This window comes from Molossus molossus, unplaced genomic scaffold (assembly GCF_014108415.1).
Source record: "Molossus molossus isolate mMolMol1 unplaced genomic scaffold, mMolMol1.p scaffold_m16_p_12, whole genome shotgun sequence".
Classification (NCBI taxonomy): domain Eukaryota; kingdom Metazoa; phylum Chordata; class Mammalia; order Chiroptera; family Molossidae; genus Molossus; species Molossus molossus.
In genome coordinates this window covers 69,054,528-69,077,952 of record NW_023425347.1, presented here as the reverse complement: position 1 = coordinate 69,077,952, position 23,425 = coordinate 69,054,528, and the positions used below count along the sequence as shown (strand labels likewise).

Below are 23,425 nucleotides of genomic sequence, written 5' to 3'. Positions count from 1 at the left end.
TGCAGGTGAGGCGAGGCTCCAGGACTGGTTGCTCTTCTGGAATCGGGGCTTTCTTTATCCTAGAGAGATGGATCTAGGCGGAGATCCCCAACACCTTAACTGCAGAGGGAGTAGTCAGAATAACGGTGTACGGTCCCTCCCATTTAGGGTGTAGGGGTCGGGGAGAGAGGGTCCGGATTAGTACCCAGTCTCCGGGTGAAATGGGTTGGGAGAGCTCTGATCCCAGGTCAGGTCCAGGTTTAGGAAGGGTACGGTTAGCATGTTCTCAGAGGAGGGAGCGAAGGAGGGAGAGGTAGGGCAGGTATGAGGCCAGAGGGGGTGGGGAGTCTATAGACGGAGTAGGAAGGAGGAAGGGTCTTCCGTATAGAAGATAAATGGACTGAGGTGAGAGGGTCCCTGAGGCGCGGCTCGAAGACGGGTAAGGGCTAGGGGTAGCAGGTCAGGCCAGGACTGTCGGAGTTCCAGGCTGAGTTTGGTTAGATGTTCCTTGATGAGGCCGTTGGCCCGCTCAACCTTACCCGAGGACTGGGGGTGATAGGCTGCATGTAGTTTCCATTTGATGCCAAGAGAGACCGAGACCGCTTCAGTGACCTTGGAGATGAAAGCTGGCCCGTTGTCTGATTGTATGGAGTCTGGCAGCCTGAAGCGAGGGCTGATGTCTTTCAGTAGGTGAGTGGCTACGGTTTCTGCAGTCTCTGAGGCGGTTGGGAGGGCCTCGATCCAACCTGAAAAAGTATCAACCATGGTTAAAAGATATTTTAGTTGTTTGTGTTTAGGCATATGAGTGAAGTCTATCTGCCAGTCTTGTCCTGGCAGGTGACCCCGCATTTGGTGTAGGGGCCTGCGCACATGGCAAGCTCCTTGGCTGTTGGACCTGGAACAAACAGAACATGAGGCATGTGCGACCTGGATAGCCGGCCGGAGTTTGTCGAGGTGGAGGATTGGGGATAAGAATTGGTGAAGGGCTTCGGGGCCTATGTGGAGAGACTTGTGGATCTCCGACAGTATTTGCAGTCTTTGGGCATCTGGAAGAATTAAGAGGTCGGTAAGGCGGTGGGGGAAGAAAACCTGGAGAGGCTGTTGTAGGTTGATCTTCAGTGCCTCCGTGGTGAGTTCTGCTGCTGCTGCAAGGGCCCGGAGGCAAGGCTGCCATCCATGCACAGTGGGGTCCAGCTGCTTTGAGAGGTAAGCAACAGGGACCAGGGTGGGGCCAAGTGGCTGAACCAGGACCCCTATGGCTAAGTGATGTTTTTCCTCTGTATAGAGGAGAAAAGGTCGTTGGGGATTGGGGAGAGCAAGAGCTGAAGCAGAACACAAAGCCTCAAGGAGGGTCTGGAAAGCCCGGCGGACCTCCTTAGGGGAGGTCAGGGGTCCCTTGGGGGTGTCTCTGGCTGCCTGGTAGAGTGGTCTGGCTAGGAGGGCAAAATTGGGGATCCAGTGCCTGAAGAACCCCATAAGCCCAAGAAAGGACTGAATTTCCATTGCCGAGGTCGGGGGTTGTAAGTCCCTAAGGGCCTGCAACCTGTCAGAGGTGATTGCCCGGTATGTCGGAGTGACAAGGAGCCCTAGATAGGTCACCGAGGGAGTCGCGATCTGGGCTTTCTGTGCAGACACCCGGTAACCCTTGGTGTAAAGAAAATTGAGGAGAGTGGTGGTGGCTGAGATATTATCTCCTTCAGAGGGGGAGCAGATGAGAAGATCGTCTACATATTGGAGAAGAGTGGATGGGGACAGATCACATTCCCTTAAGTCCTGAGCAAGAGCCTGACCAAAGAGGTGCGGACTGTCTCGGAACCCTTGAGGGAGGACAGTCCATGTTAACTGTTGGGAAATATTGGAGACCGGATCTTCCCAGGTGAAAGCAAAGAGAAAATAGGAATCAGGATGTAGCGGGATGGTAAAGAAAGCATCCTTTAGGTCAAGAACTGAGAAATGAGTAGTATGGGGGGGAATATGAGAGAGGAGGGTGTAGGGGTTTGGGACTACAGAGGAGATGGGTATGACCGCTGAATTAATTATGCGAAGGTCTTGGACAAGGCGGTACTGCCCCGAGGGTTTCTTAACAGGCAGAATGGGGGAATTACAGGGGGAGTTGGTAGGAATGAGGAGGCCCTGGCTTCTGAGTTTAGATATAATGGGGTGGAGTCCTAGTCGGTGAGCCTGAGAGATGGGAAATTGGGGGCGATTGGGGTAAGATGATGGGTTTTTTAATTTGATAAGAATGGGGGCGTGATGTGAGGCAACCGAGGGGGTGTTTGTGTCCCAGATCCCAGGGTGGACTGCCGGTAAGAGCTGGACCGTGGAAGCTGAGGCAGTAGCCTGGGTAGGGCCAGAGAGTAAAGCTATTAGATGCGGCTGCTGGGGGAGGAAAGCGTTGGTAGTATGGAGTTTAGATAAGATATCTCTCCCCAAGAGTGGAACTGGGCAGGCAGGCATTACTAAAAAGGAATGGGAGAACGGGTAGCCTTCGAAGATGCAGTTAAGTAGGGCCGTTCGTTTGGGGGTTGTAGGGAGCCCATCAATTCCCATAACCGAGACCTGGGAAGGAAAAGTGAGGCCTGAATGGGAGGGGAGGACAGAGTAGGTAGCCCCCGTGTCTATTAAGAAGGAAATAGACTTACCCGCTACCTGGAGCATGACCCTGGGCTCGGCGAGGGTGACCGGAGTCGCAGAACCAGGGCTGCGTCAGTCGTCCATGAGCCCTAGTAGCTCCAATGCTGGGAAATCCTGGGTCTCATTTCCCCCGCATTGAGGTGCTGAGGATTGAGCCAGGGTCTGGCAGTCCAGACTTCCAGTGTCCCATTTGTTTGCATTGGGGGCAGGGCTTGGTAGGTGGCCTGGGCTGTGGGCAGGCTTTGGCCCAGTGGCCTTCCTTGCCGCATTTGAAACAGGCGCCTGGAGGCGAGCGAGGTCCCCCTTTAGGGGCCTGGTGTCTTTTCGGGTTCCCTGCCGGCCGTAGGGCAGCTACCAGAGCCTGGGTTTGGAGGCTCATCTTCTGCTGGAGCCTCGACTTGCGGGCTACTTCAGCCGTCTCCTCCCGGGCATGAAAAACCTTAAAGGCCATTTTTACCAGGTCTTGGATGGGAGTTTCAGGGCCCTCCTCAACCTTCTTGAGCTTCTTTCTGATATCAGGGGCGGATTGAGAAATGAAGTGGGAGGCAAGGACAGTGGCCCCGTGGGTGTGCGGGACCGGGTGTGGGCAGCGACAGGGGAGCTGAGGGGATTATCTGGGGGGGGAGGGGGGAGGAGTGCATCCAACAAAGCCTGAATATAAGGGACTTCAGAATCTTTTCCGGTGCCTTGTGTAGACTCTGAGAATATCCCAATTTGGAAAAATTTTTGAGGAGACACCCGAGGGGGGTCTTACGGTCGAGTCTGGATTCAGAATTGCCCATGGCGACAGGTTAGAGGGGCTTTGAGTGTCGGGAGAGCGGACATACAAAAGGCGTCCCTTTTGAATGCCCGTCCCGGACGGATGTCTGTCCTGGATGGACAGGGTGGTCGTGAAGGAGCCTCAGGCATCCCTCGAAGCAGCTTCAGACCGGGAGTTCCTGGAACTCCGGCGGAGAGGCAGGGGCATCTCGACTTGGCCAAGGTTTGGACGGGAGACCCGAGCCCCGGACGGACGACAGATCAAAACCCCAGAAAAAAGCGAAATGGTTTTGGAGTCTGGCTCCGATGGGTTTGGAGACTGGCTCCGAAAACCCCAGAGAAAGAGTGAAACGACTTACGGTTTGGGAGCCTGGCTCCGAAGTCGGTGCTGGGTCGAGGGAGATTCTGAATCCAGAAGACGGGTGGTGGCGCAGGGAGAGGAGGGGGACTCTCGTCCCGACCAAAAAGTCCGGGCCGGGTCACAAAACCCTCCCCCCGGGTTTCGGCACCAGATGTAAGGAATCGGGGGCGCCGCCGAATAAAACAGAGAAGAGACTGGAGAGCCAATCAGCCGAATGAACAGGGATCAGGCTTTATTGGGTGCACTCCGGGCGGGTTCACAGACTCCGGGGGTCGAGTCCTAGAAGCCGCGCTCAATGTAGGGGCTTGTGTCTTTTATATCTGCCTGTTGCAGCTGGAATTTGTCCCTTAGGGTTTGGCCCTGCGGGGGTTATGCATGGAGCCTCTGGAATATGAATAGATAAGATGGGAGTTAATCTATAGGCTCCAGGCAGGCCGTTCAGGGTGGGAGACAAGGCTGAGCAAGGAGACAATGGTCGAGCACTTTGCCTGGCACCAGTCCCCAGGCTATCGGACACATATCATAAGCAATTCCCATGTAAGAGCCAGTATAAGCAACCAGAAAGAGCAGATGTAATAGCCTGAGAGTTACAGCGACCAATGCAGACTTATTGTTTATATTTTTGAATCCTGTGACTCCAAACCCTAATTAATTATTCAATCATGGTACTTGGCTCGGATTGATGCATCAATGGAGTCCATTTAGGGACCTGGGTGTTATATAGTGAGAAAGAGTAGAGACTGTATCTAAGCTTCATACTCTGCTCTTCTGGGCCTGTAAATAAAACTTTGGAAAAAAATTCCACTGACTGAAACTTTTCTCCTTTTTGTAAAAACTTTTTTTCTTTATTGATTGTAGAGAGAGAGGGAGAGAGAGACAGAAACATCAATGAGAGAAAACATCTACTGGCCGCCTCCTGCATGTCCCCCATTGGGGATTTGGCCCACAACCTGAGCACGTGCCCTGACCAGGAATTGAACTGGCGACCTCCTGCTGCATGGGCCAATGCTCAACCACTGAGCCACACTGGCCGGGCAAAACATTTTTCCTTTTGCTTGAAGTTTGGTATTTAATTCTAGAGGTTTTCCTCACCACATGGGTCACAGATAACTAAATTTCAGTCTTTTTTTTTGTAAGCACTTCTTCCCATTCTAGTATTGGGAATAGAAAAAGGTGAAGACACCGGGGGCAGTTACAGAATCTGAATGCTTGCATCTTGTTATTTACTCTCCACTTATTACAGCAACAATATCCCGAGAGAACTGATGAACATAGACATGGCTAGGGAAATTGCCACTCCTTACCTTAGTATTAAAAACTTTCTCCAAAAAGAGTTAAACTTCAGTAAGTGGAGATTGGTCCTACTGTTATTCAAATTTAAGTTCAGCCCCAGACCATGAACTAAAATGGCACCAAATAACTTGATCATTGAGTTCAACAAAGACTTACCCTGTTGACTTTATCACCCACATTGTGAAGGAAGGCTCATCCAAATAAGGCAAGCTATCAAAGAGAAAATTAGGCCCTGGCCAGTTTTGCTCAGTGGTTAGATTGTGGGCCCTTGGACCAAAGAGTTGCAGGTTCGATTCCAGTCAAGGGCGTGTACCTCGGTTGCAGCTCTGTCCCCGTTGCTGGTTGGAGTTGTGTGAGAGGCAGCCAATCGATGTGTCTTTCTCACATCCATGTTTCTCTCTCCCTCCCTTCCTCCCTCCCACTCTATCTGAAAATCAATGGAAAAACATCCTGTGGTGAAGATTAAAAAAAAGAAAGAAAGAAAGGAAATTAGGGCAAGGGCAGGAAAGGCCAGACGAATATGTATTTTCTCCAAAAGGGTTTATATTTATGCTCCGCTTCCTGGCCGAGATGATACTGAAGGCACAAGGACAGGGCGAGGTAGCACACCATCCAAACACCGAGCGATTTCCACGTGAGGGCCGCCTGCCCCAGAAAAGGTAGAAGTACCAGCGTGGGAGCCAGAGAAGGGCTGTCCTCATTCTAACGCAGGCTCACCGTGTCTCCTGCTTGTCACTGCTCAGGGCTTCCCCTTGGGTCTGAAAGAGAAGCAGATAAATTCCAAAGGTCGCAATTTGGGGGTATCCAAATACCCACTAATGCCCTAAGCCCTTGCATCAGGGGTTTTCTTTTTTGAAAAGGGCCATAATGTGTGCCTTGTCCTGGCTTGTTTCTATCTGAGTCAAGCAGTTGCAAAGATATCAGGCTTCCTTTTCTCGAACTGCAATTGCCAAAGAAATGAATCGTAACTGTGATATCTGAGTTAATGTTTCACTTCCAAACCATAACATTTAACTTCCTTAACTATTATATTCCAACTATCCCAATGTGGATTTGAACTATATCTGTCTTGGGAGAGATTCCACTCCCTTATCCAAATGGTATACTCCAAGCCTATAGTAGGCAGCTCTCAAATTTTGGGCTTGCATGATAGTTGAGCCAATATCTTTGCTTCTCTATATGTATCTCTTCATCTACTCAAAGCTTCTTGAATTATACATGTAATTTACACAAACATGATTATTGATACTGATTTCTGCTCTATAATTTAACCCTACAAAAAATTATAATCAAAAACATTTGTTTCTTTCTCCAATTTTGTTCTGTCTATAAAATGTAGATTTTGACCTTGATCTTCATTGTTCTATAAATGTCAGTGAGTACCATCATGGCCTCTGATGTACATTCCTCCCCATATCTTTTTTAAAAAAATATTTTTCTTTTATATTGATTTTAGAGAGAGAGGAAGGGAGGAAGAGAGAGAGAGAGAGAGATAAAATCATCGATGAGAGAGAACATCAAATACACACCCCACACTGGAGATCAGGCCTACAACCTGGGCATGTGCCCTGACCGGGAATCAAACTGGAGACCTCTTGGTGCCTGGGTTGACACTCAACCACTGCGCCACACTGGCCGAGTGAATCCTCCCCATATCTTAAGTTCAATTAGACTTGAATCCATATACCTTCAATGACAACACTCACTGTTTCCCCAACAGGTTGTATAAAATGGACATCTGACTACTCATGTGAAACACAGGACACCTGACAACAGTAAATCAGTGATGAAACTTTGAGGAAAAGGCATTTTGGAGCAAGGACCTGTACTTTTGCAGAACCAAATAATTACCAATGTGTGAGAGAAAAATTAAAATTTTCATTGATATTTTATAGTCTTTGAGTATATTTATTGCATATGTGTTTTTCTTGCAAATTTACATGAAAAATTGCCTAGGACAAATGTAATTGCATCATAATTAAGATCTCAAGCAACAGAATGTCTATATGTAGAAAAAGTGAAAAGCTAAGAAACAAATAAATATATCATAAGGCTTAAATATTTTCCTGCAGTAATCCCAATGTACCATAATCAGATATATAAATGGACTTAAATCTCTGATTTTCGAACTGAGACTGAAATTAGATAAAATTACAGACTAAAAGATGTTTGATTTTCAGGACATGAGCTGTGATGTGTCACTTTTCTCAGAGAAAAGATTGACAGCTGTCAGAAGGGAGGAGTGTTGCAGGGCTGCGAGAAAAGGTACAGGGATTAAGCAAAAACAAACAAACAAAACCCTCATGGACAAGACAATAGCATGGTGCTTACCGGAGGGTAAGTGGGTAAAGAAGAGGGTAAGTGGGTAAAGAAGAGGCTAAAGGGGGGATAAATGGTGATGGAAGGAGGCTTGACTTGGGGTGTTAAACACACAATACAATGTACAGATGATGTATTGTAGAACTGTACACCTGAAACCCATATAATGTTATTAACCAATTTCACCCCAATAAATTCAATTAAAATGAAAAGAAATGGTAAAAAAATAAATAAATAAAAGTTTATGCACCAACTTGTGTGTGAGCATTTTGTTGGAAGAGATTAGCATTTGAATCGGTAGACCGAGTAAAACAGATAGATGGCCCTCATCAATGTGGGCCGGGGCCATCTAATCCACCGAGGGCCCAAATAAACACAAAGGTAGAGAAAGAGCAAATCCCTTTTCTCTGTTTGGGTTGGGATGTCCATTTTCTCCTGTCCTTGGCCATCAGGGTTCCTGGCTTTCAGGCCATTACCCTTGACCTGGGAGTTACACCATTGACTCCTCTTGTCCCCAGGCCTTCAGACTCGCACTGCATTATACCACCAGCTTCCCTGGTTCTCTAGCTAGAAAATGGCAGGCCATGGGATTTCTTGTTCTTCAAACCCACATGAGCCAATTTCTACAATAAAATTTCTCTTATGCATATGTATATTCTACTGGATATATTTTTCTGGAGAACCCTAACTAATATATATGATTAAAACAGCAGTTTCATTGTAAAGGGATGGAAAAATAAATACCTGGAAAATAATAGCTCTATTAATACATTAATACTAGTAATTATACAGAAAACATAATTGCTAGTACATAATAATAATAGGTGTCAGTGTTTAAATTTTAGCCATTCTGGTTGGCATATAGTACTATCTTATTGGGGTCTTAATTTGTATTTATGATGACCACATACATAACCTACTATAAAGTACAGGGAAAAGCAATACATTTAGACACGACGCAATTGTCTATCTCAGTGCAAAACGATTCAAGGCAATTGTAAGTGTCTACATGAGACTTTAAAAGAGTGAACTGTTGTACCTTAATCTAAAATGTCAGAGAAAGAGAAGTTTGATATGAACCTAACACCTCAAGAAAAGACTTTTGGAGAATGTCAAGTTCAAATTTTAAGATAGTTAACATTTTGGGTTGAGAAAATAAACCAGGGGGACAATGAGTAAAGCTAAGAAACAGAGTTGTTGTAAGAAAGGCTTGTTTTTAAGCAGTCTCTCTCCTAAGTTCTTAGTAATTTGAAAAGATCTTTTGTGAGATCTGTATGATTGGATCAGATATAGGGACACCCTAATATATAGTTCACTGAATGACAGAGTTGAATGAGTTGTGGAGTTTGAAGTGTGGGCTTAGCATATTTTGATGGGATTAATCTTAGTTTAAGAAGAGACCAGAGAACTTGCTCCTTCTCTCTGTCTGCGTGTGCACAAAGGAGGGGTCATGCGAGCACACAGTGAGATCACAGTGACCTACAGCCAGGAAGAGAGTCCTCACCATAAATTGACCTAGTTGTCACCCTGATCTTGGACTTGCGGCTTCCAGAACTCAGAAAATAAATGTCTGTTGTTTAAGCCACCCAGTCGTCTGTGGTATTTCATCATGGCAGCCCAGGCTGACCGATGCATTTCCTCTATACAACAATGAGTAAGTTGGGAAAAAATATGTCAGAAATCAACTTTTTTCAGAACTCTGGAAACTAACCCAAAGCTTGCAACCATCAGGGAAACATTTAATTTAACCTCTTATATTCTGCATCTCAGCACAGTGATTACCTTGCAAATAACAGCCTGCATTCTCTTACTAGTACTGGAAAAGGGATTACATTGCACCTCATTAGCAAAGATACGTATCGGTTGGAACCCAGATGGAAGAGCTAGAACTTCACAAATATGGAGTAAAACCCATATCTTTTCTTATTGCTTCTGACTACTTCAGGATTATTGCTTCTGCTCTTGCTGAGGAGACTATACTGCAGAATCCACAGTCCTTCATCATAGGGTCAACATGCACATTTGGCTTAGGAGTCAGAGTTGAAGGAGAATCCATGGGAAAGTAGAGCAATTGCAGGTCTCTCTGCACATTTTCCTTGTGCCCACTGCACCTGGAAACAGAAGAAAGGGCCTTCTGGAAAGTGTAGTTCAGCCTAGACAACTCGAATCATTCTAAAGCTACCACAGTGTCCTTAAATCAAATTTTTCATGTCTGAGAAAGGACAAATCATCTGAACATAAACTAAGAGAAAAAAAACAGACAATAGAAAAAGACCTAACAGTCCCACAGTTGATTAAGACAGTAAAATTAACTGATATGTTTAAAATACCTATAACTGATTTGTTCAAGCATGTAGAGGAAGAGTTACATAACATTATCATAGAATCTAAGAAAAATACTTTGTATTTCTAGAAGAATAAAATATAACTTCTGAAATTAAAAAAAATTTAGAAGAGTTTTGCAGCATATTGGGTAGGAATTTGTGAACTGGGAGACTATAATTGTAAATATCCAAACTGAAGAATAGAAATAATAAAGAATAGAATAGAAAGAAAAAATCATAGGGAGATAAGAGTCATAATGAAAAGATCTAACATACATGCAACTAGACACCCAAAAGAAAAAGAACATAATGCAGAAGAAATATTTGAAGAAATAATGGTTGGAATTTTATTTTTAAGCTTATGTATTCAAGGAGGTATGTGAAACTCAAGCAAGATAAATATAAATGAGACCATATCAAACACATCATAAACAGACTATGAAAAAAAATTGGAGTAAAATTGTTTAAAGCAATCTATTATTGCTTCACAGAAACAATAATATCACTGATTTTTCAACATATGATACAAAAGGTATGAAACAGTGAAATAATCTATGTAACACTTTGGAAGGAAATAGTTCCAATTTGGGTTCTGTTTAGGTGATAATAACCTTAAAAAATGTAGGTTAAATAAAGGTGATTTTATCACTATGTGAGAGAAGTGATTTTACTTTAAGAAAATATTTTCAAAGACCAAGGTCTCCTGTTTTTAAAATCTAATTAAAGCAAGGTTATACAGTTACCCTGATGTGAAATGTGCAGTCAATGTCTGAATTTTTGTAAGTCAGTATTTCTGCTTTAAGATTTCTAGTTTTTTGTTATTTTTATTTTTATCCTCACCTGAGGACATTTTTTCCATTTTGTTGTTCAGGTAGAGTGGGAAGGGAGAAAAAGAGAGAGAAACATCGACGTGAAAGGGACACATTGAGTGGCTGCCACCCGCACGACCCAACCAGGGCCAGGGACAAACTGCAACTGAGGCACATGCCCTTAGCGGGAACCGAACCCGGGTCTCTCGGGACTGCAGGCCGACGCTCCAACCGCTGAGCCAAACCGGCCAGGGCAAGATTTCTAGTTTTTTTAAGTCTGTCTCCTTGATAACCTACCATGTGAAAACTGAGAGCATCCCTTGGCTAAAATGCCACGGATTCCCAATGTACTTAACAAGAATCAGTAAATTTTCTTGAACAAATGATTTCCAATTTGTAATATAAAACTAGTAAATAACAAAATTATGCAAAGGTTACAATTTGCTGTATATCTCTTTGTTTAAAGCATTAAATTGTTTGCAATTCAGCCAAATATGTAATAAATATTTGTTCTTATTTACTTACCCAGATACAGCCATCTGGAATTTGGTGTGCAGTTTGTGTGTTTTTGCAGTTATTGTGTGTGTGTTCATGTATTTATAAGTATATATTTCATATCTCACTGTTTTATTTTATTTTAAATTTATATCAATATTACTAAACCCGAGTTATTCTTTCTAAGATGTACTCGTGTTTTAACATTATCTGTGTTGATGTAAATCTGTCTAAGATGTATCTGTGTGTTCAACATTACCTGTTGCTAGAGACTGAACATTTGTGTCCCCTCCTGCCCCCCTAATTTATCTGTTGAAAAATAAAGAGTCCCAAGATGATGGTATGTGGAGGTAGGGTTTTAGGATGAGAACAGGTCATGATAGTGGAACCTCTGTTAACAGTATCATGCCCTTGTAAAAGAGGCCCCAGAGGGCTCCCTCAGCCATTCTTCCTGTGAGGACACAGCAGGACAGCAGTTCACAAACCAGGGAGCGGGCCCTCAGCACACACTCCATCTGTGGGACTCTTCATCCTGCCTTCCCGCCTCCAGGACGGAGGGAACAAATTCCTGTTGTTTATACGCCACCCAGTCTATGGCTTTTGCTAGAGCAGCCTGACTGGACTATGGCAGCTGCCTAATATAGTCATGGTATTGAAAGGAAATTTATTTACTTACTCAATTTTAGTTCCACCTTGAAAAATAAATGTTTTCTCTGTCTTGCTCTTTCTCTTCGTAATTTCATTCAGAACCACAACAGACACGTAGTCTAAGTGGAAATGTAAAATTTAATTCATTTTTTTATGCTATAATACTTTTTGTTAATTATTGACAAATAATTCAGTGGTTTTTACTAATTTATTTTCAAAGCACGAATGTATGATTTCCCATTTCCACAAATAATCATCAATGCTTTTAAAGGTTAAGTAGTCTGGTAATGGTGAGATGAAATCTCGTAGTATTGAATTTTATTACCCTGACTGGTGATTTTTAAGAATCTTTTTGTGCCCTGGCTGGTTTGGCTCAGCGGTTAGAGCGTCGACCTGCGGTACAGAGAGACCCGGGTTCGGTTCCCGCTGAGGGCGCGTACCTCGGTTGCAGTTTGTCCCCGGCCCTGGTTGGTCGTGCGGGTGGCAGCCACTCGATGTGTCCCTTCACATCGATGTTTCTCTCTCTCTCTCTCTCTTCCTCTCTCCCTCCCGCTCTATCTGAACAAAAAATGGAAAAATGTCCTTGAGTGAGGATAAAAAAAAAAAAAAAAAAAAAAAAGAATCTTTTTGTTAGTGGTGAGATGACAAGACCTTGGTTCTTGTCTTCTTGAAGGAAAGATTGCAATCAAGAGACAAAGTGTAGCAAAGTAAGATAATTTATGGGCCACAGCAAAAAACACACTTGGGACAGTGAAACGAGGAAGGGCATAGAAGCAGCAGCAGGAGAGCCCGGGCTGGGCTGCTTGGGCTCACTGAGCAGTCAGGGGAAGGGGCCTTAGAGACAGGCTCAGGGGTTAGCCCAGGATGAGCTGCTGCTGCCCATTGCTCTCTTGGTTGCAAGTCTCATGGGGACGCTTAGAGGGAAGAAGGGGGAAGGGAATGGCACTGGCATGTTCCACTGGGGAAGAGCGTGCACTGGGTCCTTCAACCTGAGCGCATTTATCTCTCTCTTGCTGTTGGGAATCTTAGGGGAGGTCTCAGGGGAGGGTCTTAATACAATATTCATCAGCTTTCCAGGTGCGCTCTTTCAGGGTCATGGTCTCCCTGACTGGTTGGTGCCAGGGCAAGGGGTCATCAGTCAATGCAGCTGGTCCTGAGGCAGCCATCAGAAGGTCTGAGCCGGCGGAAGAGCACACCCACAAGGCCGGTGTAGAGCAAACTGGCTTTATTGCACACGCCTGGGTGCAGGCGGGCCGAGCCGAAAAGAGCTCGGTGCGTTTTTTGTTTGTTTGTTTGTTTTCTAGCTTATATAGACACAAACTGACCCGTCCCGCAGGTCGAGCAACGAGGACTCTAGAGGGGAGTGAGGATGAGGAGGGACAAGAGACACGAGAAATGGAGACAAGACAGGGTTCTGATCAAGTCTCGTTTATTCAGGGGGAGTTCACACAATATAGAGGGCAAAAAGCAGGTGAAACAGTTAATGAGTATCCCACCTGAAGCAAATTCCAGTAAATACCCCAGATGGAACAAATGATAAGCAAAGAATGGCTAGCAGAGTAAATGATTATCTAGAGGGATGCAGAGACATTGTATGCAGAGAGACCCTGCCTTGGGGCAGGAGATGGCGGAGCAGATTGTAACAAAATGGATGCCATGCAAAAAGTCTCCCACAACACACTACAGAACTGTGAAAAAAACTACATTCTCTTGGCGCCACTTTTCGGTGCCAGGGCTGATACAAGCTGTCTCAGAGGTGAGGAGGAGTCTGCTTCAGCGGAGGTCAGGGCCATCATTCATCTCTTTCTCTCTTATGGTCCTTCCAAGTTTTCCAAGGCCACCATTAACCCCTTATCTTTATGTTTCCTCTGGGTTTCAGTCCCAGGGTTTTTTTTTTTTTTTTTTTTTTTTTTTCAGAAAACTGCTCGGGTGTTTACGTGCAGGAATAACTGGTCAGATTGGAGTTGAATTTTGTTAAAACATTATTAACCCTTTCTGCCACGGCATCACTTGTCTGGTTTTGTTGCTTTTCTGGGCCCAAAGCTGAAATACAGCTGAGGCCTAGATGTTCTCTTTAGGGAGGAAAAGGTCAGGGGGTCTAAACTGCATGATTAGTGATATGAAAAGGCAGGGGGTTCAAACCGCATGACCAGTGATATGCTAGAGAGGAAAGGTCACCCTGGGGGCGAGGTTCGTGTTTTCCCAGTTTTGCCCCTCGCTAGGCGTGCTGGTGAGTTTCTGTACCTGGCCCATCACCCTTGCTCTGCTCATGCCTGTCTAACTGCCGGTGACATTTTCACCTATTATTTTATAAATAAAACTTCTGCACCAAATCCTGAGAAAAGAGCTACACAAATATTAAATCAGGTCATCATTATTAGAATCTTATGAAGCAGATACTATTGTTTGGTCTGCCAATTCCTGATGCCAGAGGCATATTAAAATCTTACTCAGTGTTTATAGAATTATACTTGCATTTCTTTAAGTGTTTCCTTTATAGATTTAAGAGTTCAGTGTATATGTACTATTCACTAATAATTAGAAAGTTTTGGTATATGGTTCTTATATTGTGAGTGACTTTTTTTTATCCCTACTAATTTATTTTTAATTATATTTTCCCCCAATATTAATATACTTTTCTACATATTTTTTTTTGGTACAAGTTGTATGGTTTGGGTCTTTACATCCTCATATTTTTCATTTTGTCATTATGCTGTGGTTAAGTCTTGTAAATATCATAGATTTGAGAGTATCTTTCTTTTAATTGTTTAATTACTGCTTGGCATGGCATTTAATTTCTGATGTAGATTTATTTCTAATTTCAGAGAGTTACTGCCATTTACCATGTAGGTTATTGGTTTTATTCCAGTTATTCCTTTAATTTGTTATCCTCTGATTACATTTTCATCTTGGGTTTTTTTGTGTGTATGGATATTTTTTTCGCATTAACATAGTTTGTACAAAAGCTACAAATGAAATGCAAATTTGAATATACAAATATATTTTATTTGCCCTCCACTTGGCAATTACTTGGTTGTATGTAAAATGGCAGGGCTACCGTCAACATAAGAAACATTCAAACCTATAGAGAATGTTTGTGAACCAAACTGTCGACAATTATTGGGAAACACAATCTCAAGGGATTGAGAAAATGCTCCAGAGAATGGCAGTTTTGCACCTTATTTTATACATTACAGTCAAAAGAGAAGATGTAAGTGAATTACATGAAATCTATTGGTGATAGATTAGGGAGGCGGGAGAAAGCAGAGCGGGGAGCCTCTGGGATTGGATAAAGAGTAAAATGAGACATATACTTCTTTTACATTGGGGGGTACAGGATAGTTAACAGTCAACAAATAACAATGAGGGGCTTTGTGGTCTCAGCAGAGCTCAGAGCTGTGACTGTGCTTTGAGGGGTCTGGAAACAAGAAATTACTTTGACATTCCAAAGGTATGTTATTGTAGATGCAACAAGACAACAGGCTTAGTTAAGGTGAAAATTAACCTTGGCCAGGGAAGATCTCTAGCCTAGGGCATGACTACCCACCAAAAACTGCTTTTAGTTAAAAAGTTTTCATTTCAGACCATCCTGTGTGGTTATTTTAGGTTTCTGCGCTGGTAAGGCCACCGTGCAGGCCTTCTCTGAGCCTGTCAGGTTGAGTATGTGGCCCATTTTCATCCCCCTCACAGTTATTTTCTTCTGAGCTCTCAGCATATTGTTCTAGTAGGTCTTCATCCGGAATTCCAGATGAGACAGTTGATGTTTGTTTAATCTCTTTACATTGTAGGAAAGCTGTCAAGGAAATAAAATTTACTCAAGACTTTATAAATTTACATCTTACAAAAGACAAGTGGTTGAAATAAAAACATGTTTGAGAACCTACAGGTCTTCTTTGAAATGCCAAAGACATCTTTGGAAAACCCACAAGAAACAATTGTTACATAACAGTCATGAACTTGAATTTTCTAGTTTAAATCAATGAGGGAAATTTCTGTAGGGTGGAAGTCTGCAAGGAATAGAGACTTTCTAGAGAGAAGTCTGATTTAATTCCCTCTTTGCAATTGAAGTAAATGGATAACTTGGTGAAACTTTAATCAAGAGGTTTCTCTCTCTCCTCCTCTCTCTCTTTTTCCCTACACCCTCATAACTCAGATAAAAGTAAATCAACATTGGCTTTGAAAAGGCTATTGCACAGTAACACTGATGTGTATGTCACAAGACACTTGAGCAGTCTGTGGATTTGCTTTATAAATTTTTCTAAACATTCTTATGCCTTCTCTTAACCTCCCAAGAAAATTGTGAAACATAAGGGACATGGAATTGGAACAATCAACTTTCAACATATGAAAAAAGCTGAACTCATTCAATAAATGGGCAAAGAAAGTAGCTACTAACAAAGCAATAGGAAAAATCATAAAACCCTAACAAAAACTTAGCAGAATTAAAGGAAATATTTTTTAAAATTATAGAAAATATATTTGGGGAAAATTTTTTTGTCTGTAAAATAAAATTGATTTAATTATGGGAGAGTGTTGATTTTTTTTTTTAATTTATAAACTAGCCACCAATTTAGAGCATTTCAATTTCAAGTTTGACCATTTTCAATTTGGCTATGCCATCATGAGGTTTCTTGACCTTAATTTTGTATCCTGCTACTTTGCCAAATTCATTTATTAAATCTAGTAGATTTTTGATGGAGTCTTTAGGGTGTTCTATGTACAATCTCATATCATCTGCAAATAATGACAGTTTTATGTCCTCCTTTCCAATTTGGATCCCTTTTATTCTTTCTTCATGTCTAATTGCTGTGGCTAAGACTTCCAATACTATGTTAAATAAGAGTGACGAAAGTGGGCATCCCTGTCTTGTTCCTGTTCTTAAGGGAAGTGTTTTTTAGTTTTTGCCCATTGAGTATGATGTTGGCTGTAGGTCTTTCATATATGGCCTTTATTATCTTAAGATATGACCCCTCTATTCCCACATTGCTGAGTGTTTTTATCAGAAATGAGTGCTGGATTTTGTCGAATGCTTTTTCAGCATCTATTGGATAAAGGCTTGACTGTTACCTTCAGTTTGGTTTATTGTTCTAATTTACCACCTCAACATCTGGCAGCTCTCCACGGGTAGTATAGCAAACGCCAAGAGTCAATGGATGCAAAGATGAAAAATTTAAGAAGTACCCATTCTTTGTGGTTCTAGGTTATGGGCCTTTTTTGCTTAAGTAAAAATAATTTCTCATGTCAAAATTTATGACAAATAGGATTTAGGAGGGCCTGTAGGGGGAGCTCTCTGGTGGTACAATTGCTTAGCATGAGGTGCTTGAACAGCTGTGTATATGCAGGTGATGCTGCGGTTTCAAGCCTCACCAGGAGCTTGCACATGGCTCACCATGTTTGCAAGTACCAGATTGTAATCCTTTTTATTTATTTATTTATTTATTTATTTATTTATTTATTTATTTATTTAAATCCTCACCCGAGGACATTTTTCCATTTTTTGTTTAGGTAGAGTGGGAGGGAGAGAGAGGAAGAGAGAGAGAGAGAGAAACATCGACGTGAAAGGGACACATCGAGTGGCTGCCACCCGCACGACCGACCAGGGCCGGGGACAAACTGCAACCGAGGTACATGCCCTTAGCAGGAACCGAACCCGGGTCTCTCTGGACCGCAGGCTGACGCTCTAACCGCTGAGCCAAACCGGCCAGGGCTGTAATCCTTTTTTTTGTTTGCTTTTAAACTGTTGACTCTGTATTTTTCATAGTAACTCATCATGGATTTGCATTGTGTATGGGAGGTGGAGGTCTGCTGGTAACCAAGAACATATATTTGCATAACTTTGCCTACTTTTATAAATGGAACTTCTTAGGATTATAGATTTTACTGGTGGAACAAAAATATCAAGTATGAAATTTTTCTTCCCAGGTGACCAATTCTGCATTTCCTTCCATTTTCACATGGAGATCATATTGGCACAAGAAAGCCAGGACTTTAATCTCTGGGACATCAGTCAGGGGCATTTCAAAGTTATGTGCCCTTCTTTGAACATAGGTTCAGAACTGTTCCTGGTCCGGTTTCTTTGGACACTTAAAAGTTTCTGAAAGAGTCCAGCTGGTGTGGCTCAGTGGTTGAGTGTCGACCCATGCACCAAGAGATGCCCAGTTCGATTCCCGGTCGAGGCACATGCCCAGGTTGTGGGCCTGATCCCCAGTGGGGGGCATGCAGGAGGCAGCCAGTCAGTGTTCTCTCTCATCAATGTTTCTATCTCTCTCTCCCTCTCCATTCCTCTCTCTCTCAAATCAATAAAGAAAAAAAATTTTTTTTGAAAGAGAAACTATAATATTACGTTTTCAATTCTGCCTTTGAGATCAAAATGGAAGAAAACACCTCATCTTTGTGAAGAGCTCTGGACACCAAAAGCGTTAGTGAATGTTTCTGGATTAAAAACAAAAAAAGCCTTCCACGTTTACTGAGAGAGTTGTCACGCTGTGAAGTCAGAACTGAGGCTGGCATTGGGATCGGAGGCACTAACTCCGCCGCCTGTAGAAACTCTAGGAACCTTAAGAAGTCTACAAGCAGGAAACCCTTCTATAGGGCACAATCTTTTTTTTTCCCCTTCTCCAGTTAATAAGGCACACAGATTGGAAAGGTCACCTCTTGGGACATCTGGAGACCAGTCAGATGAATGATACCTTCTGAGGTACCAACCCTCCCACTCCAATTACCTCTGAATTTGAAGTAAGCAAAGGAGATGATCATGGTGATGAAGATGATCAGAACACACAGGATCACAGTCATGTCTTCCAGCCACATGGTATCCAGTTGGAAATGTGGATCTGAAGCAGGAACTGAAGAGAGATGCCAGAATTAGGAGGGCCACAGATTTATAATAAATTTACTTTTCAAGATCCTATCCCTTTACTTCTGGGCTTCTCTGAGGGTGGAGAGAAGCAGACCTCCTCTGCTTCTCTGGGCATGTGCATGACCCTAGAGACGAGGGTGACGGCTCAGACGAGGAGGGCCGTGCGAGGCACACACACATTCTTCCCCCCAAGCAGCATGACGCTTGCTTTCTGGTTGGCCAGAGTTTGAAGGGTAAACAGACACATTACGCCTTTTGTTTTTCATCTGGTACTGTAGGCCCCCAAGGATTTCAAGTCTTTTGAGGGGTGTTGTGAAACAAAATAGTCTACAATGAGCAGAATCTCTGAGATGGAAGAGATCTCACAATTCTCCAAATCATCTTCTTATCTGGAGCGGAAGTCTCCTTAAAGTATCCTTTTTGGGTGATGCTAAAGCAGAAAACATGCCCACCCCATAACATTGGTTCATACATCTCGTGATGGGAGCACCACTGCCCCTCTTAGGACATCTGTTTCCCTCCTGGACTTCTGTGCCTACTTTCCTGTAACTAGTTTGCCTCCCTGACGGATCTTCATTGATTCGTAGTGAAGGGGTTCAGAACAGGCCTCCCCAAGATGTGTTACTTTGGTATGGGATTATTTTGAGCAGAAGGCAATCAAGACCTGTGGGCACAAGAAAAATAGGTACCCCTCCTTTAGAGAATTTAAATCAGGGGCCTTCCCCATTATAAGAGTGTTATCAGAGATAACCTTATATGACAGATTTACAGAGCAGGGCAAAATTCTCATTACTGAACATCTGCTCTTCTTATTGTTCTGTGCATTACCCATCTTGCCCCGTAGCCTCAGGCATCCTGCCTTACTCCTTAGCTCAAAATGTCACATAGCCCTCACTTTACCTTTCTGTCTCGAAACCTTTCATATATGTGAGCTCTCTGACTCTCTTATATGTTTGGAGTTCTTGTATATACACATGCATTTAAATGTTATTTGTCTCATGTCTATTTAATTATTAGACCAGCCGAAAGAACCTAGAAAGATAGAGGAAAATTTCTTCCCCAACTTTTCTATCTTGTAGAGAAATACAGCCAAGATGGTGAGGATGGGAAAGAGGGGGTCGGGAAGTCTTAAATCCATGTCCTGAAATAACAGTTGAAATAACTGATGATACTGTTATTAGAGAAGAGAAACGTGAGGCCTTGTGATTGCTGGTCTCACTTTCACGACATGAGGATAAAGAAGCCAAAATATTCCATATGGTCTTAGATTGTACAAATGGAGGGGAAAGATTTCACCTAATTAATATGTATTTTCCTCTCTATAATTGAGATAAATTATATGTCCTTGATAAGGTCAGAGATTCCTTTATAAAAGTAATAGCATAAAAATTTTAAAAAAGCAAAATTGCTCTGGGTACATGTGCAAAAGGAATGAGAGAGAAGAGTCAGCAAACTCTTCCTCGGTCACATACATCTGTTCTTCTCACAATAACATTAAGGAGAACTTCAAGCCTCTTCTCCTATAGGACAGAAAATAATTAAAAACAAAATTAAAGAAAAATCTTGGAAATAAAATAGTCCAAAGATGCTAAGAATATTTATCAAAGGAGTGTGTGTGTGTGTGTGTGTGTGTGTGTGTGTGTTTAAATCTAAGCTGAGTTTTTACTTCCTTTTATTTTCCTACATGACTAGAGCTATCCCTTGCTTAGAAGGCAAGTTAAGGTCATGGGTGGGGTGCAAGTGAAGAAGGACAGGGTAGGAGCTAAGGGGGGAGGGGAAAGGAGATGGCAAACACGTGTAGTCCAGTTTTCCTACCAGATGAGGTCACCAGAAAACGATTCAGGCTAGAATTTCTAACTTTGCCAAGGACAATGACAACAACAGCAAACTATAACATTGCTTATACTATGTGGGAAGCAAGGCTAAATGATTTTGATGTATTGACCAATTTAATTTAAAAATAACCTTATAAAGTATGTATATATAGTATCATCAATACTTCACAGATACTTCAGAGTGTAGGTAACTTTCAAGTTCACACAATTGACAGTGTAACTAGGAAGTCTGGCTCTAGTCTGGCACTGATTCTTGGAAAGAAATGGTTACATCTCTTGAAGATCTCTCTGTGCATAAATCCCACAGAGAACACGGCAGAACGTGTCTGTTGGAGACACAAATGCTGGCTCTCTCTTTATAGAAGGAATAATCACCTGTATTTAGGAAAGCAATCTGCTTTATTGCAAAATATTCAGAATAAGAGACACATGGTTTAAATCCCAGGAATGATCTTATTACTTGCTAGATCAACTAATACAAGTTAATCGTATTTGATGTTCTTCTGTACCTACATCTCCACGGTGGAGAAGGTGATAGGCATTGCTTAAGGATGTGACCGAATCAAAGCACACAACGCTTGTGGGATTTTGTGGCAATTCCTATTTGTTAAATGCATTGTTAAGTGATTTCTGAATTGATAAGCACCAAGAAGAAAAATTAGTCCAGAAAAGGCAGGACAAACAGAAAGTTGCCTGCACAGGGAGGGAGGCTGCTAAAGAAGACGTTTACAGAAGACACAGTATCTTCAGGGGGAAGTGATTTTAAGTAAACAGAAGAAGGGTCAGTAGCAATGAAAGAAGGGTTAGCAGATGGACCAGGGTTATCCACCTAATTCTCAGGCGTTGTCAGCAATGTGGGTAGAGGCCTGTGATGACTTGGTTTTAGCTTCTCAGGGAAGAGCAAGTGAAAATAAAGTTTTAATCTCCTGACTCCTTCTTAAAGATTTCACGTCAGCTTTGACAAGGGCAGGGACCTGCAGCCTATTCTTGGGGCTTTGGGTTATCTCCTGGAAGCCTCACATATCACTAAGTGCCCAGGCTACATTTTCCTGCAGTGATCTAATACTTTGCACAGAATAACTGGGCGTAAATATCTCTCTTTTTATTTCCTCTTCCCAGAGGAATAGTACAATTGTTGAAACAGAGGGCTCTAGGACCTAAGCGCCTGAGCTGGGATCCTCGCTCCACCGTCACTTAGCTATGTAAATGAGCTGTTTAACTCCTTTGTGTCAGATTTCATCACCAATAAGATACAATTCACTGAAGAGTGAGTACAGTTGACTCTTGAACAACGTGGGGGTTAGGGATGCAGATCCCCTGAGCAGTCAAACATCTGCTTATAACTTTTGACTCCCTCAAAATTGAACTACTAATAGCCTACTGCTGATGAGGAGCCTCACTGATCACATAAACAATGAACACACACTGTGTATGTTACATGTATTGTACACTGTCTTCTTACAATAACATAAACTAGAGAAAAAATGCTGTGAGAAAATCTAGGAAGAGAAAACATATCCACATATTTTATGCATTCGTGACACACCTTGTTCTTATTTCCCCCTCAAGGTTTCAGGCTATAAGGTTCCTCTGTGAGCTTTTTCAAATTGTTGCAAATCTCCAAAAATGTTTTCAACATATTTATTGAAAAAAATCTACAGCCCTGGCCGGTTTGGCTCAGCGGTTAGAGCGTTGGCCTGCGGACCAGAGAGCCCTGGGTTCGGTTCCCGCAGGTACGTCAGTTGCAGTTTGTCCCCAGCCCTGGTTGGTGGTGTGGGTGGCAGCCACTTGATGTGCCCCTTTCATGTCGATGTTTCTCTCTCTCTCTTCCTCTCTCTCCCTCCCACTCTATCTGAACAAAAAAATGGAAAAATGTCCTCAGGTGAAGATAAAAAAAAATCTACATATAAGCAAATCTTTGCAGTTCAAACCCATGTTGTTCAAGGGTGAACTGTATATGAATCTATACAAAATCCATAGAACGTATAAGTATGGAACATACCTTCGCTGTTATTGTAGCTCCTTCCTCCTTTCCTCGGACACTGAGGGGGTGGCATTTAGTCTGCTAACATGGTTAATATGCCAGACCCAGATATGCACTTTCTTAGAGTAAAAGGTAAGCAGCATTTTCAGTCTGGCTTGGCTTAAAGCAATTTGTGTCTTCATTTCAAAGGAGAAAATCAATAGATAAAATCCTCTGAATAATCCAGTCCTACTTGATGACTTCCGCATCATAATTCTTTTGGGGATAGCTGCATGACCTTACCTCGCTGCTCACTGCCTGACATGCACAATGTTCGTGGGAACCTCACACACACAGCTGAGGGCGCTTTTCATATGTGCAAGGTTCAGCTCTTCCAAAATTTCCCCAATTTCCTTTATAATTTCACTCTCAAAGAGAGCCACAGAAGAGAAGAATCCGTTTCATGTGTCCATGTACACCATGAAATTCAGCAAAATATGTGTGAAAATATGAATCATTTTGAAAAGAGGGTCCTTTGCATCGGTCTTTAACAGAAATCTGTGCTCCCCCAAAGTTTAAGATATACTGAACTACCATCTCTTCTAGGCTAAAACTGTGGAAAGAATTGGCATATATTATTTGGTGAAGTGATAACTGGAGCTGTTAAAACGGGAGAAAATATCTTCTTTTCCTGGGAGGCAGAATTATCAACAGTGTTTATCCTTAAACCCATAAAATTCGGGAGGCTGCAATCCAAAGCCTATGACATGAGGTCCAAGTGTTTATTGTTTCTGTAATTCAAACACACCTCACACTTCTTTGACTAAATGTTTTACCATAGACTAGGCATTTGGGAAGGGAAATATTTTCAGGAAGTTCCCAACTTTTGATCCCACATACCTCTGTGTTTGTGATGCATATATATAATAAGCAAACTGATTACACCTAGAGAAAGCGCAGTTATCATCACACCCACTACTATAGGGTTTTTCATTTTGCTGCAGCCATCTGAAGAAAAAGAAATATAATGATAATTGGTTATTGATGTGGAGGTAATTTGGATTGGGGAAAATGCACGGAGAAAGCAAGAGCTATATTCTAAGGCCATCCCTCTGTATTTAGAATAGAACTAAGAGGTAGTCTAAGT

At 42.6% G+C, this 23,425-nt stretch overlaps 1 protein-coding gene across 1 annotated transcript in view; it reads right to left on the bottom strand.

Moving 5' to 3' along the window:
* Nucleotides 1-15,223: 15,223 nt before the first annotated feature.
* The window catches only part of LOC118626777 (selection and upkeep of intraepithelial T-cells protein 1-like), a 57,239-nt gene continuing 49,037 nt past the window's right edge, over nucleotides 15,224-23,425 (bottom strand). The window contains exons 7-8 of the mRNA XM_036256799.1: nucleotides 18,344-18,466; nucleotides 15,224-15,414 (exon numbers count right to left, since the gene is read on the bottom strand). Of these exons, the coding sequence (XP_036112692.1) occupies nucleotides 15,224-15,414; nucleotides 18,344-18,466 (314 nt within the window). The remainder of the gene's footprint in view (nucleotides 15,415-18,343; nucleotides 18,467-23,425) is intronic.